Below are 16,947 nucleotides of genomic sequence, written 5' to 3'. Positions count from 1 at the left end.
TTGGCCATGAAAGAAAGGACCTCATGGTGATGTTGGAAGCATGTTTTTTTTCACAAAAATGTCTTTTTTGCATGTAAAAGTAAATTTTCTTGCTGTCAACTAATGCTGGGCTTACACTACACAACTTTTAACTTTGATATTATCGTTAGTCTTAAGGGGTTGGCTCAAGCGAAATGACGTAAACACTGTCACACTCTCGCATGCACCAAGCATGACGCATGAGGAGCGGCATTAGTCGCGACCTGTGTCCACCTGTGCAGGAACTTATTTCGGACACTTTTTCCTTGAAGCCTCGGCGGGAGAACCAAGCTGACAGCCGCGCAACGTTAACACTTTACCGTCAAATACAGGGTTAGGAGTAAAAGTTATTGGGGGACGAGATCAGCAAATAAAGATGGTCAAATAACTAAAGGAAGTCCCCCAGCTCGGAATATTGAATTAACCTTTTTCTTATTAAATAATCACTATCGCGTTTGCGGAAATAATATTAATCTCAAAAGGAATCTAGTTGTAGTCTTGCAATATGAGACCCCCTGTCTTTTCAAAATCTCACTCTGTCCCTGCGTTCCAATACCCGTTCAACATGCCCTCGTTCACTTGCCCTAGGCATTTGCCCTCGGGGGAATCCCCGCCGCCATCTTAAGTGTTGTTCCAATTGTCTGGAAACTGAAGTGAACTTCGTGATATAGACCCTCGGAGGGCTGAGTGATCAAGTGAACATCCATGGTCACTCCGAGGTGGATATCACCCACAGTGCATTGCAGTTCGTCTTCTTCTTCTTCTCCTTTTATTTTCTGGTAGACTGTATGCTTTTAGGGACATCGCGGCCACCCGCAGGACAAATATATATATACAAATATATTCCAAAACGCCTCAATTAGGCTATCCTATTTCCATACGAACAATCCAGTGAATGTATTGCAGTTTACACATTGCTGCTATAACACAGATGGCTGCCAATTAGAGGACTATTTAAAACAAATGTTTTTGGTTGAAACTAACATAAATAAGAAAATATGTCGGAGCAAACAATTTACATGTGTAAGTAACAATATCTTGATAATCTGAGTTACCGTGTCGAAATTCAATGTTTGTTATGCTATGGAAATGGCTTTCTGCAACATAGGCTACCTTAGCAGAATGTTATAATTCTGTATTATTTGCATTCAGATTTACCTATGTAACTGACGGTCCATTGCGACTACAAGGGCAAGTGGGCAAGTGGGTTCCCTTTAAAGGTAACGCTTAGTCTCCCTCCGCTCTCCAAGTTCCCTCCGTGCAACGTATGCTGTTACGTCATACCAAGGGCTGAGGGTAAATGAACGAGGGGAAGTGCAACTACTATTGGAATGCAGCTTGTGACTGAAAACTAATGACTAGTTGTCTTCAGGTGTGAGTTGATTGTCTTCAGATGTAAGAGGGTTTCAGTCTTCAGTCTTTTCAAAGTCTTTTAAAAGTCCTCTAGTGTAAGCCCAGCATTAATCGATTATTGTGCCAAAGCAAATTGATTCAGGTAGAAAAACTTCTATCATACATGTTGATGAACTACCAACATATGAAACCATGTGATGATAACTCAAGATTAGCCTGATTTGCTGAGAGAGGTAGTTTTTTTCTCAAATTGTGGCAGTGGGGTAAAGTGACACAAATGCTGTGGGGTAAAGTGAGACAGTCAGTGCGTTTACATGCAGACTCATAATCGGATAACTAAACGAATAAGACCTCAACAGGACTTTTAAACTGCATGTAAACACCTTTATCCGATCTACTTCGGACACAAATCGGCACAATAACGGACAAGAGAAGTCGGATAAGAACACCTAGATAATTTGTTCATTGTCGGCTTTCTCTCTGCATGTATACAGGGATCGGATATCGCATATCGGACTTCTTGTTCTGTGTTTGTGTGCCTGCGCGTGATAGGCTACACCATGGGTTGACGGAAGGGAACCGGACGTGGCTCTAAAACCACTTGTTGAAAGCATGGTTGAAAGGGCTACAGCGCCACTTAGCATAGTGGAGACAGCCATGCATCGGACATTTACCCGATTTCTCAAAGGCCATGTATACTCAGACAAGTGACACGGTCCGTTCGAGTGTCTTGTTCGATATATGTGATAATCCAATCTAGTTGTGCCATGGAAACGCGAGTGTCTGTGCCCTCTTTTAATGAATCCATTATATTTTAGGTAGCAAAGAGACTATTTGATTAAAACAAAAGACAATGTGGGCTGGAGGTGGGGGTTGATGGTTGAAGGGGTGTCAGCAAGGGCATGGTTTGGCACGTATGTATGTGGGGGACAGGAGAGTGACCTTTAACATCAATAGACTCTAATGCCTCATTTCCACCGAGTAGAGCGGGTCGGATCGGAGCGGTTCGGTTCGGATAGTTTGGCTTTTCATTTGCCAAAAGTTGGATAGGGTACGGTTTAAGCGCACCTAACCGCTCTGAGCCGCTCCCAATCTCAGTACTCCTCCGTAGGGGTACTAGCCACCTGAAAGCGGGCCGAAAATGCGGAGCTACACACCCCCGTCATTTGATTGGTCGAAAGAATAATTTCCGCTAAGTGTAGTCATCTCAGCAAGAGTGAAGAGTCTTGTGTTTTGTCGAAAATGTGAGCACAGCACTGTTTATTGTGTGGTGTTTTTCCTCGTCAATAAATTAATCAGTTGGTTACACTGTGTCCCACTGCTAGTCACGTAGCTGCTGCAGCCAGCACTGTTCGCTCATGAGTTGCACCGAGCCGTTTCTGTGTCTTTTCGCCATAGATAGGCCAGTAAATAGCCTACACGTTCACAACAACACGGGGGAATAAATAAAGAAGCGGCTGGTTTGACCAAGCAAAAACGAGAGACCGCTGGTTTGACCACAGTTGGTAGAAAGAATCATTTCCGCCGTGTGTAGTCACCTCGGCTAGAGTGAAGAGAGTCTTGTTGTGTGTTGGCGAAAATGTGAGCGCAGCACTGTTTATTGTGTGGTGTTTTTCCTCGTCATTAAATGAACCAGTTGGTTACACTGTGTCCCACTGCTACGATGTCACGTAGCCAGCACTGTTCGCTCACTGTATATCAGTTGCACTGAGCCGTCTGTGTGCTCACAACAACACGGGGGGAATAAATAAAGAAGCGGCTGGTTTGACCAAGCAAAAACGACAGACCGCTGGCTTGACCACAGCTGTTCCACAGCCCGATAGTTTGACCCACATTCTAGCGGCGGCTATCACAGTCCAGCCTAAACCCCGCCCTACCCGTAAAGGTAGGGTCATAAACCCCGCCCTACCAGTAAAGGTAGGGTCGGCGGTGGAAACAACACCGAGATTCTTAAAAGTGAGCTGTCCCGCTCTGAGCCGCTCTGACCCTACCCGCTCTACTCGGTGGAAATGAGGCATAAGTAATATGTCTTTATTCAATGAATGATCCCAATAAAACAAATGAAGAAAAAATATTAATCAAAGACTCAAATGATAAAGAAAAAGACAGCTGGGTCTAGTCCTGTATTCTGAGTCCCAGGCTGTTCTAGCTGGTTCTGATTGTTCTTTGCTCTGACTCCCAGACACTAGCTGGCTCTAACGGCCCCCGCACACATCCTGCGTCTACCTCTGGAGCGCGTCGCGTTACCTTACTGCTGCCTCTCTCGGACTTTTCTCGGACACACATGCAACGTCTCAGCAGCTGCTGCTGCAGCGCTGCTTCTAAAAGCCCTATCTTTCTACATAGAGTTTTCATAGATAATTCCCATTAAAAATGAAGTTATTTCATGTCATCTATGATGCATATGATTTATATTGAGTCTGGACAGTAATCCGTGCGCCCCATTGCCATTTTCTTTCTTTTTTTTTGCCATGTTTTCGCTTGTTGGAAGTTTTATTTTGAAGGGGACACACCAGGAAATGGTGAAACTACAGCGAAAGCTGCCAGTATGAAGTCAATATGACTCTCAGCAGAGTATTTAAAAAATCACTTTACTGATTTATACGGGAGAGAGAGAGGGGGGTGTGGTCGGGGAAGAAGAAGGCCGTAGACACAGATAGAGCAACGGAAAACTGTTGCGCTCATCATGATCTTTTTTATTTCTTCACTATATTGGATCTCTATATGTGTCATTTATCCAAAAATGAAATGCCAGAACTAATAACTAAAATTAGGTTTTAAATCCCTCGGATTTTGATTGCACAATTAAATCGTGAAATAAAGGGATTATTCGCGTATACAACTGAGGGATGTTTTATTTTGAAATAAACACACCGGGTAAACGTGTAACTAGAGTGAATGCTGCTGGTATGACTGTCAGCAGAGTATTTCTCTATCAGTTAAAGCACAGAGACGCGAGAGAGACGCGCGGCTCTCAGAAAAAAAATAGGCGAGCCTCCTGAGGTGAAGGGGAGTGTCGCTGCAGACGTGCCTCCGACGAGCCTCAGCAGAGCGTCTGAGGTTGGATGTGTGCTCGCTCTACGTTGATTTCACAGTCTGTGACAAAAAGTCAGACGCAGACGCGAGGTAGACGCGCAGTAGAGGTAGGATGTGTGTGGGGGTCGTAAGGGTCCTGTGTTCTGACCCCCAGACTGTGCTTTAATTAGGGCTGTGTCAAAAAATCGAAATATCGATATATCGCGATACTTAGTTTCGCGATATCAGTATCGATTTTTATAACAAAAAATAAAATAAAAAATGTATTCATTTTTTATTGACAGTGCAGAGACACAGATATGAAATGGGGCAGAGAGGGAAAGAAATGCAGAGAACAACCACGGGTCAGATTCAAACCCATGTCTGCTGTCAGGCCTGAGCCTCTAGGATACTGACTATTGAAGTTAAATATGTTTTGTTTAGAACACTTAAGATTCACTGTGTCACAAAAGCACACTGATGTGTTTTCATTTTCATTGTGTCCTGTACAGTTAGTACAAGAGTGAATTGGATTTGTTATTTTGATGTTATGGCAGCTGCAGCAGTGTTTGATCATTTGCCAAAACCAAAAAAAAAGGAAGAAAATAGTAAAGGAAGTTGTGAATGAAATAGTTTTGACTTCATTTGTCTGTGCAATTATCAATATATTGTGCTGTTATGTTTGACAAGGCAACTTGTTTATGGAATATCGCAATATATCGTGATATATCAAGATATGCAATATATCGTGATATATCGTATCGTGACCAGTGTATCGTGATACGTATCGTATCGCGAAGTCCTTGACGATACCCAGCCCTAGTTTTAATCTAACTGGTTATATCTGTAATTTGAATGTTAATTATTGAATATGAATTATATGGTGTATTTGATCAGAGTTACTTTCAAGTGTTTAGAAAATGTTTTGCTTAATTGACCAAACCCCATGATTATGTTACTAGTCCGACATTAGTTTTGGAATATTTGGTTTTCAAGCTAGCTGTCAGGATTCTAACTGTTACAACACGTGTTGTTATGGTAGTTTCAGAGTGGAAAAAGTAAGTGGATCAGTTTACCCCCTTGATTTCTCTGGTCTGTCTCAGTTTACCCCACAGCTGGGGCAAACTGAGCCACAAGACAACTTTTTTTAAAACAGTCATATTTTCACTGCCCTTTGTCATGAATACATTCTGCTAATGCCCTTTTCTAGGAAACATCCTGAATTTATGGGGAATGTGTAAATTGTACTGATAAATCATTTTAGCTCCCTTAGAGGGGAGCAAATGTAAAAAGTGTCTCACATTACCCCATTCTCCCCTACTGTATGTCCTTTTTCACAGTAGTTTAAGCTGCATTTTTAAAATTATTTGTACTATTACTATTTTCACAATTTTAATCCTAGGATGAGTCGCTTTTCATGGAAACCTTGCTGGGTCCAGTCTAGACTGGTCTCGGTGAATAATGTTGTGCTTGCACACTAAAAACACACTCTTAACATATTTGTGTCACTACAGAAAATTATATTTGCAATGACCAAGATGAGTATACTTAATCATGTTTGAGGCTAAATGCATATCTCAGACTTCACTTTTCACAACTTAATTTTCTCATATTGTTAATTTGCCTTTTTCTCTGTAACTGTATACACACAGCTGTTGTTTTCCTACCTTGACTCTGGTAAGAAGTTAAGAGGATCGTCTTCTGGAATATTCTTGTGAACGTAGCTCGATGAAGGAGAGTCTGATCCTTTGTGCTCCAGCGGGCTTTAACACATGTAGATTTCAGTGATTTCACTGTCCTTAAAGCTCTCTGTATTAAAGCAATAACATACAGTAACCAAAATACCTTACCCCGGTTCTCTGTCACTGAAGTTGTATGGATAATCCTTGGACCGGTCACTTGTCATGGAAACATTGACAGATGCAGGAGAGACTGGTCTTTCTTGATCCAATGGGCTTAAAATCAGATAACAATAACAGATAACAAACTTAGAAGGTAGGCTGTGAAGCATTGGAGTGTTTCTTTCTCTATTTGCTTCCGACTATGTTTGATTAGATTTAATGATATGATGTTATTTGTGTTTATTTCCCATAATTTTGTATTCACACAGTGGCACACTATTTATTTTCTTTTTATGTTTAAGGGACTGAATTGTACATGTTTTAGGTTAAGATGTTAGCAGTATTTTGCAGTTAACTGGTTCTTAGTTTTCCAGCTAACCTATGCTTGATTTGTCAGGTCATTTTTTGTTTTAATGCAGTGATGAGTTGCTTGTAAAAACTGAGGAGGCAGATGTGTCTCGAAGGTGACCATCAGATTAGCTTTATATCACAAAGCCTGTATTTGAGTTTGATGTGTTTTATAGCTGGATTACATTAGGTAGCATATTATTAGGCCTACACTTAAAATTACTTACACTATCAAAAAAAAATTTGTAATGCGCTTGTCACGCATCCTGATAAAAGGCCTATCCATCTCAAAGTCCCAGGCTGAATTTCTGTCCCAGTGCATCCCTGATATCATGCCTTATATATTCCGTTGTTTAAGTTTATTTGTATCATCATTACTAAATCTACATTTTCAAATGTTATGTTTTAATTTTTTTTCTTAATTTCTTGGTCTAGTTTCAAGATTCAAGATGTACTTTATTGTCATTTCAAAGATATACTTTCATAACAAATGAAACTTAATGATGTTTCTCACCAGCGCATACAGTGTTAAAAATGATCAATCTCTCATATCAAAAACAAACAACAGGAAAAATTAATAAAAACAGACATCCGTCAGAGACCCTGTTTCCACCTGGCACTAATATGTGGTTTGAGTGATCTGAAAACAATTGGACAGCTCTAACTACAGGTGGAAACACTCTCAGGATGCATTGTTGACGCATTGAGATCCGGTATGTGAATCTTGTCCACATTCTGCCTGAGCAGAGGTTCGTACTCATTTGCACGAATGGCTGTTGTCAAGCTACTTGGGTTAGCAGCTGAAGCTAATACAGTAGCCCTGCAATAAGATGGCAATACGACACAAATATCACGAGAAATTGTAACGATTCCATACCATTCAACAGCATCCCAAACTGCAGCCACTGTTTAAGCTCCCTTGTTTTAAAGCAATAACATTAACGTAAATAACTTACCCCAGTTTTCTGTCACTGAAGTTGTATGGATAATCCTTGGACAGGTCACTTGTCATGGAAACAATGTCAGATGCAGGAGAGTCTGGTCTTTCGTGATCCAACGGGCTTGAACACAGATTACATATACTTTAAACACTTATAACAACTCAATAACCATTGCTAAGCCTCAAGGGGGGATGTATCGTTCTATGTCAGATTTTGAACTTGGAAACTTTGAAAGGTTCTTATCAACATTTCAAAACCACAGTTTCTGAGCAAATGTAATCAAAATCAAAATGTTCAAAGGTGCTAAGAGGAATTATTAAATCATTCTGAAACAGTCTAATTTTTCCTCTGATGATCATGGATCACAGGTAACAGAAAAAGAGACCATCACTGCAAGGAATGCTATTTTAATGTAGTTTTTCTTAAAGGAGAAGTAAGTGCTGTTTATTTATTTTTTCAAATTTAAGTGTTTAATCACTTTATATCCATACAGCAATCACTTAGGGTGTATTCACACATGCTGTGTTTAGTTCGGTTGAAACGAACTCAGATGCACTTCCACCTTCGGTGCGCATCTTTCAGACAGGTGTGAATACAGCAATCGCACTCGGGGGCGGACCAAACAAACGCTCCGAGACCCAGCTGAAGAGGTGGTCTCGATGCGCTTCGAAACGCACTCTGCTGCAGTTCGTTTGTGGTGTGAATTTGGCCGGACTCGATCCGACCCAATTGCAGGAAGCACTGCGCCTTTTCTTTCTTTTCTTTTTTAATAAATCGCCATCAGCTTCACATTATGGGAAAGTGTTGTTGTCGCCATTGTTAGGAAGATTAGTTGTGGTTTGACCGGGAACCCCGAGCGAAAATATTACATTTGATAATGACGCGTGCGGATCAGCGATCAGATGGAGAGGAGCGTCTCCCGTAGCCTACAGTGCCAACAGGTTCACGCCGCGCTTTGCATGAAGTGTGTGTTTTTATTGTTCTTCCCAACGGGACCGTCAATACTATCCCCGTGTCAGTTTGGTGCTGAACTGCGCCGAACTGACACCCAGCTGATACACAGCTTAAAGGCCTACTTCACCGGTTTGAATATGAAGGTGTATTGAATTCTGAGATCCTATGTAGTATAAATGTGCAATTTTTTTTTAAATTGGTTCATCCTAGCCTGAGAAAAGGCAGAAAGAGTTTTTTTTTAACCCTATATTAATCTTACTGTGACATCACAGTAAGATAAATATAGGGTTAAAAAAAAAATTACTTTGTAAATATTACTGTGATGTCACAGTAGGAGAAATCACAGTAATATTTACAAAGTAAGTTTTTTTTTTAACCCTATATTTATCTTACTGTGATGTCACAGTAAGATTAATATAGGGTTAAAAAAAACACTCTTTCTGCCTTTTTTCAGGCTAGGATGAACCAATTTCAATTTTTTTTGCACATTTATACTACATAGGATCTCAGAATTCAATACACCTTCATATTCAAACCGGTGAAGTAGGCCTTTAATCAGCTGTGTTTCAGTTTGAGCCTATTCTTCACGCGAGCCGCGCGTCCAGCAGCAAAAATACAGTAAAAATGATGTTTCACATCGTAGGCTAGAAGCCACATAACGTGGCATTGACATGGGGCTACATATTATAACCATATGAAACAATAATAATTTGATGTGTTTCTTCTTTATTTATGGCTAGATGTAGGCATTTTTATTATTTTTAACCCCATATTATATCAATGATATATTTCGCAGTTTTTACTTTGTTCTTCCTGCTTCTCTCCACCCCAGAATGTCTGTCCAATGAATGAATGACTTCAGATCACGTGTGGTTTTGCTTCGTAATGCTGGTTCACTTGCAAAAGGGGCAGTATGAAAGTGGACCACACCAACAACAAAAAAATCCAAATTCTATTTGGTCTGGACCAAAGCAAGTGAACTAACGGACTTTCCATGTGTGAATACACCCATAAACAGTATGTGCATTTCATAACACAGGTATCCCAGTCATTCAGCTTTGCAGTAATTGCCTAGTCTGGAAATCCAGACCCACATCTAGAGCGATGTAGGGTCTGGCCACAAGCAATAGACCTTCCCAAATTAAGGGGCGGCACCATTGCATACATTTCAAGTTGATTTGATAGAAAATTTTACCTTTCTTCTGCTCTTAGGTGAGGCTAAATAAAGTGTTTGTTCCTTTGCTACATATTTACATAATGTCCTTGTCTTCCTTCCACCACCTTGTTTTACACTAATGCCCTGCACTTCTTTTAAAATGTATTGTGCTTGATATTATGAATTATATTTATTACATTGTTTGTTTTTTTATTATCATAAATAAATCAAATTCACTTTTCATTTTATGTTATGCATTCCATGTATTCTTTTTTCCTCCTTGTTTTGATCTATTTGTTACTATTGTCAAGAACTGGGTTTGATTTTTCCACCTTGTTTTTCCATTCACTATGGCATTATCCCTGTTTATTTGCTCATCACTATCCCTGTTTATCTGCTCATTCTATGTCTATTATCACGTGCAGCATTTTTTGCACGTAATGTCCTTATTATAAAGCAATTTTAGAAGTTGCTGTAAAATTATCATTATTATTATACTATTAAAGCAAGAACATAAGCAACATGTCTTACCCCAGTTTTCTGTCACTGAAGTTGTATGGATAATCCTTGGACTGGTCACTTGTCATGGAAACAATGTCAGATGCAGGAGAGACTGGTCTTTCGTCATCCAACGGGCTTAAACACAGATCACTATTACAAACTTTTAAACAATGTTACAACTCAATCACCAATGCTTCAAGGCGTTATATATTGTTTGTATGTCAGTTATTGTACTTGTAAACTTTAAAGGGTTAACATTTTAAAGCGAAAGTGTCATAGCAAAATGTATCCAAATTAAAATATTTAACAGAAGAGCAAAAGGACGACGATCTTTCTCTCGAGAGAGAGCTTGATCTAATGTGAAAAACAAGGTTCCAAAATGTTACCCTTTTTTCTGCTCTTAGGTGAGGCTAAATAAAATGTTTGTTCCTTCGTCACATATTTAAATAATAATAATGTCTTCCTCCCAGGCTATTATGCACCTTGTTTCACACTAACACCCTGTAGCACTTCTATGTATTCCATTGTTCAAGTTTCTTTGTATTATCAAAAATAAATCAAATTCACTTTTCATTTTATGTTACTCATTCCATTTATTTTATTTTCCTCCTGGTGTTTATCTGCTGGTTTGTTACTATTATTATTAACTGGGTTTGCGTTTTCCATTTTATATTTCCATTCACTATGGCACTATCCCTGTTTATTTGCTCATTCATAGTCTATTTTCATGTGAAGAATCTAATGTTTATTATTTTAAAAGCAATTTAAGCTGAATTTTCTGTGTGTGTGAAAGGTGCTGTATGATTATTATTATTATTATTATTAAAAATAAAAACATAACCAAAATATCTTACCCCTGTATTCTGTCAATTAAGTTGTATGGATCATCCTTGGACCGCTCACTTGTCATGGAAACATTGCCAGGAGGGACAGGTCTTTCTTGATCCAACAGGCTTAAACACAGATCACAATTACAAACTTTTAAAAACTTTTAACAACTTGATCAGGTATTAACTAAAACACTTTGAAAGGTTCACATCAACATTTAAACATCAAAGCTTCAGAGCAAAATCAATCAACATCAAACTTTTCAACCAAAAATCTAAAGGACAACATTGCTATGAGCTTCAAGATCTAACATTAAAAACAAAGTTCCACTCACTTGTCAGTTGATGTTGCCATGCCCTGGTCCTCAGACATGCTGGTTTAAGAGAAAATCTGACCTTTTATCTGCACTTCAGTTAGGCTAAATAAAGTGTGTGTTCCTTTGTTACATATTTACATAATTGCGTTGCCTCTTGCCAGGCTATAGTTGGGTATAGCTATTTTCTAGATTTCCATCTCTAGTGCAAACGATAGGTTTTAAGGCAGTCTGTCTCCATACTGACTGGGTCAAGGTCTTCTCAATCCCCAGATCCACTCAATTCTACACACTTAATGTTAAATATATAAACTTTCACCTGACACGGGGGAAAAAGGACTCACTCTCACTCCCGTCATCACCAGAGTAGAATTGAAAGATAAGAACTTGAATTTAATCCTCTGACTTATCTAGAAAATCTGATTAAAGTCCATGAGTAGTATATTGTGACTTCTTGTAAAGTTATTGCGGAAGGGCAAAGTCATTGGTTAATGATCTACCATTATGTGATGTGTACTTCTGTTAGACATCCAATATTGTGTGATAGAGATTAAGATACAGTAACTGGAAGACATTACTCCAAAGGCCTGTATGAATCAAACAAGTCCAATTTACCAGAGATAATAAGCAAGGAACAGTATTATGTAACAAAACCATGCATGTTCTGCCTATCCCTAAACTAAATATATGTATATTAAATATTTAAAAAAAAAAAAAAAAAAAATCGACTTCCGGGTTACAGAGCATGGGGTAGGCACGATCGCTCTATAGCTCCCACAAAATATTTCAGACCTAACTGATTAAACCCTATTCTCGTCGATTTTTTTTGTGCTTGTGTTGCCGGTAACACTGATACTGTTTAGGAGAGATGCCTAAAAGCAAGAAAAACGCAAAAAGATATTCGGCAGAGTCAGATATGTCCTCGGACAGCGTGGTTAGCATGGACGTTGGTGCTAGCTCAATGGCTTCCATTCCGGATCTGCTTGAACAGCATAGAGCAGCGATCCGTCGTCATCCGCTTTCACCGATACCAGACTAAAGACCTGATCATGAAAGAGGCACGTAAACAGGGCGAGCTGGAGTACCACGGCCACAAGCTCCGGTTCTACGAGGACTACAGCGCGGAGGTCGTGAAGCAGCGGGCTGAATACAAGCGGGTCATGGCTGAGCTTTATCAGCGCGGTCTCCGTCCCTTGTACTTTGTAAATATTACTGTGATGTCACAGTAAAAGACATCACAGTAATATTTACAAAGTAAGTTTTTTTAACCCTATATTTCTCTTTCTGTGATGTCACGAGAAAGAGAAATATAGGGTTAAAAAAAACACTCTTTTCTGCCTTTTCTCAGGCTAGGATGAACCGATTTCAATTTTTTTCACACATTTATACTACATAGGATCTCAGAATTCAATACACCTTCATATTCAAACCGGTGAAGTAGGCCTTTAAGCGCCGCACTTCCACTCTCTTCGGCTATTCCCAACAGTAATCCCGTGATTAAGCACTCCCTTCGAATCTGGACCCAATTTAGGAAGAATTTTGGAATGCAGAATTTTTCACTTTTCAGCCCAATTGCAGCTAATCATTTATTTATTCCCTCGACGGTGGATGGTGCTTTCAAGATCTGGCATAAAAAAGGCTTAAAATGCATGGGTGATTTATTTATTAATGATCTATTTGCTATTTTTTCCCAATTGACAAAACATTTTGGTATCGAAAAGACAAATTTCTTCCGATTTCTGCAAATCAGGCATTTTACTCAGAAGTTAATTCCCCAATTCCCTTATAAACCGCCAGCCAATCATGTCGATTTGTTTCTTTCTGTAAACCCCACATTAAAAGGCTCAAATTCTGTGTTTTTCAACCTTATTTCAAAGTTGCATAGCCCCTCTTTAGCAGCTATAAGAACCCTGTGGGGGCAGGACCTAGGCTCTGCCTTCACAGATCTCATGTTGGATTCAGTCCTGGATCGGATACACTCTACCTCCATGTGCGCCCGACATGCTCTTGTGCAATTTAAAGTAGTACATCGTATCCACATATCTAAAACTAAATTAGCTCGTATGTTCCCCAATGTAGACCCGACCTGTGATAGCTGTAAGAGCGCACCGGCATCACTCTTTCACATGTACTGGTTGTGTCCCACCTTGACTGAGTTCTGGACATCAGTCTTTCAAACAATTTCTGAAGTAATTCAGCATCAAATTAAGCCCAACCCTTTCACTGCAATTTTTGGCATTGCTCCCAATTCAGGCTTGCCTAAAGTGAAGCTAAAGGTACTGGCCTTCACCTCATTACTTGCTCGTAGGGCTATCTTACTTAAATGGAAAGACCTTGCTCCTCCTTCCCACTCACATTGGATTAGAGACATTATGTCATGTATGAATCTGGAGAAAATTCGTTGCACTACCCAGGGATCTGAGACTAAATTTCATAAAATATGGCGCCCCTTCCTAGACTACTTTAAGAAACCGACCACAATAATTGAAGAGTAGCTACCACCTCCCCTCTTTAGTTTGATGTGTGTTTCTGTTTCGTTTCTGCTATTTTTAACATTATGTATTATTTTTTTTGTACTAATTTCTTAATGCAGGATTGTTTCTGATTGGGTGTGAGGGTGGGATATGGGTGGGGTATGTTCGGGGGGGGGGGAGGGGAAAAAGTTGTAATCCATTGTACTGCAGTTGCTTTGCTACTTTGCAATCTAATAAAAAAAAACTTTGAAAGGAAAGATAAAAAAAAATCAGCAGTTAATGATAAACTATTGTTGAGTGTTGCCATGATCTATCCAATGAAAATAAAATGGAAAGGTTGTGCCAATCCAACCTGCTTCCCTTTGTCCTCATCTGCCATTCTGCCTGTAATTCTTCACTTGGGGGGCTCTGTTCTGCTTTTGGGTCCACCCAATAAAAATCTTTGGGCTACAATTTTTGATGACAATATGTACAGTATATGCTAATGCATGAGGGATTGAATTATTGTTATTATTATTTGTACTAACATACTAAGATTAACCATCTACTATTTCAGGTAACGTCACTCAAGCATACATATCAAGTTATTCCAATTTTATATTGAACAGATTTTGTATATTACTTGGTTGTGTCTAGTATTTAATTCAAACATTGTTTGTTAAAGAAAGCAGTGATCCGGGGAACAGATAATGGATAACAATGTCAGAGACCAGTTATTCCGTATTTAAGCTTAATTTGTTATGCTCTGAACTGTTATCTAGTTATTGTAAATTTTAAGCCATGCTAGCGGCAGGAGGGATAGCATCCTTAGTATTGGTCGATCAGATGATGGATTGCCATTATATGTTGCACAGACAGTCAGGTTGACTATATCTACGGTGCTCAGATGAGGAATCCTTATGGCCTCTAACGCATTCTTTGCCACAATGATGTTTACGTTTGTTGTTTCGGTTTACATTTCAGTAATAGTCGCACTTTTGAATTTATTTGATCATAGAAATACTAAACTATGATGGTTCATGTTGTAAACAGTTGCTTAACATAGGAATATTATTTATGTTGTATGGTCATTGTCATTGCAGGAATGATAGCATTCTGGCAGTTATCAAAATAACCTTGGGTCTTCTGCCCTTTTCTTTTCAGACCACAGTTATCTTTACGCCTGCTAGTTTATCCAACCTCATATGCCTTTTACTGTTAGAGTGGACTGCAAAATGCAACAGTTAAGATAATCACACTTTTCTGCTTTGATTGCAATTGCAATGTGCATTGTACATCTGTTTGTTTTTTGTTTGTTTATATGCATTTAGAAGGGCCAACATGCAGCCCTCACAAGCGCTATGATAAGCATGCTATTCTAAGCACCTCCTGAAAATACCTCCTGAAACCAGGGCAGTTTATTTTTTAACATGACATAGTGACCATAAATGCTCTATGATATTAGCTTATGGGCTGCACAAATACGCAGATGCATATACACAAACCATGCATTTGCACATAAAAGGACAGGGATGAAAGCATTTGCCTGTTCAGCTTCATTAATATTCAATGATAGTCTAATGTTGGTTGAACTGCCTCTGAGCCACATGCCACAGAGTGCAAAGACCAGTTGAAAAATTGAGAGGTTAAGTGAAACCAAACACAAAAGTTACTGCAGAGAATGTATGTGTACTTTTAACTTTGTGAGGACCAAAGTGAGTTTAAGTGCCCAGTCAGACCATAAAGAGGTTAGAGATTGACTAAATATAAGACAATTGTATCATACTATCTGTTTTATGACTGCATCGGTTAAGGCTTGGTTTTGGTTTAAGCTTAGCATTAGATTGACTGTATGTCAATTTAAGGTTAAGGGTGGTTGTTGGGTATGACGTTGTGATGGTTAAGGATGTGGGTTAGAGGCTCGGTAATACTTTCCACAAGGGTTCCCACAAGTGTTTCTGTGTATTTATGTGTGTGTGTTTGTTTGTGTACCTGTGTATGCATGGAGAGTGCAATCCTTCTGTCTCTAAGACCCTGTTTCCACCTGGCATTAATATGTGGTTTTTAGGATCCGATCGCGCTAACTACAGGTGGAAACACGCTCAATGCGCATTGAAATTATCCACATTCGGAGGTGGTTTGAGACCACTTATCCACATACCCATTAACAGTGGAAACGCGTATGCGCATCTCATACACATTAGGCCCCGCCCACTCAACTGCGGCGAGTGACTGGGCGGAAACGCGTACTCATTCACGCGACAATTCACGTCATAAAAGCGCACCGTTGCAGGTAAACAGACAACAGAAAACAGAAAACATTGAAGATGGAGTGTATAAGCGGAAATGATGTACGAGCTGATTTCCATACAGCGCGGGGAATTCGAATCCGGATCGCAAACGCGCATAGAAGACGCATTGTTAAGGCCAGGTGTGAACAAGCATATTACATTTACATATAACGATCGGATTCCTCAGAACCACATATTAATGCCAGGTGGAAACAGGGTCTAAAAGTGTGATTCATACTCACCAACCCTACAATGAAGAATGATCAATGACAGGCACACATACTCACATACGTTTCAACCTAACTCAGATGATGTTTTTGTGCATGTTAGGCATTTTGAAAATCTGTATGTGTTTCAGAATAAAAGCATGGGGCAACAAAGGTAAATAATTGAGTAAACTCACCATAGAAACGTAGGAATTTAGAACCTCTTCAATCTCACTGTCACGTGGAGTGGGGGTGCCCACTCCAGAGGTCCACATACACACCAATGCAAACATACAAAATGACAGACACACACATGACCCTGCAGACCTGTGCTTTGCTTTGTACTGCAGTGTGTGTGTGTGTGTGGCAGAAATGAAGTGTGTACGTGTGTTTTTTTGTGTGTGTGAGATAGAGAGATCTCACTGCCTGTACACATGTGTACACATGGTCACCACCTGTTCACTGCTCCACTCAATGTCTTTTAATTACCCATGTGGCTCAATGAACCCCTCGTTACCCGCCTCCCTTTTCGCGCTCCTCTTTCTCTCTCTTTACTTCTTTATATCTGGTTATCAACCTTTGGCCTGACACACATAACACATATATATTTTTATTGTGCTTCTATAAAGTTGATCACAAGACAGAGCGAAGTGCACAAGAAGTTATCATGGAACATGGAAACTACATTTTTCTTCTTTTTTTATTCGTCAATTTATGAAGTAATTGATC

General features: G+C 39.5%; 1 protein-coding gene across 1 annotated transcript in view; it reads right to left on the bottom strand.

Moving 5' to 3' along the window:
* LOC307252934 (NACHT, LRR and PYD domains-containing protein 3-like) overlaps positions 1-16,947 on the bottom strand; it is a gene marked incomplete at both ends in the record, with an annotated part of 35,934 nt that overhangs the window by 11,220 nt on the left and 7,767 nt on the right. The window contains 3 exons of the mRNA XM_080030756.1: positions 6,054-6,149; positions 6,237-6,341; positions 7,532-7,636. Coding sequence (XP_079886882.1) covers positions 6,054-6,149; positions 6,237-6,341; positions 7,532-7,636 — 306 coding nt within the window. The remainder of the gene's footprint in view (positions 1-6,053; positions 6,150-6,236; positions 6,342-7,531; positions 7,637-16,947) is intronic.

This window comes from Ammodytes marinus (genome assembly GCF_949987685.1).
Source record: "Ammodytes marinus genome assembly, chromosome: 7".
NCBI classification, from domain to species: domain Eukaryota; kingdom Metazoa; phylum Chordata; class Actinopteri; order Uranoscopiformes; family Ammodytidae; genus Ammodytes; species Ammodytes marinus.
This window is presented reverse-complemented; position numbering and strand designations above follow the sequence as displayed.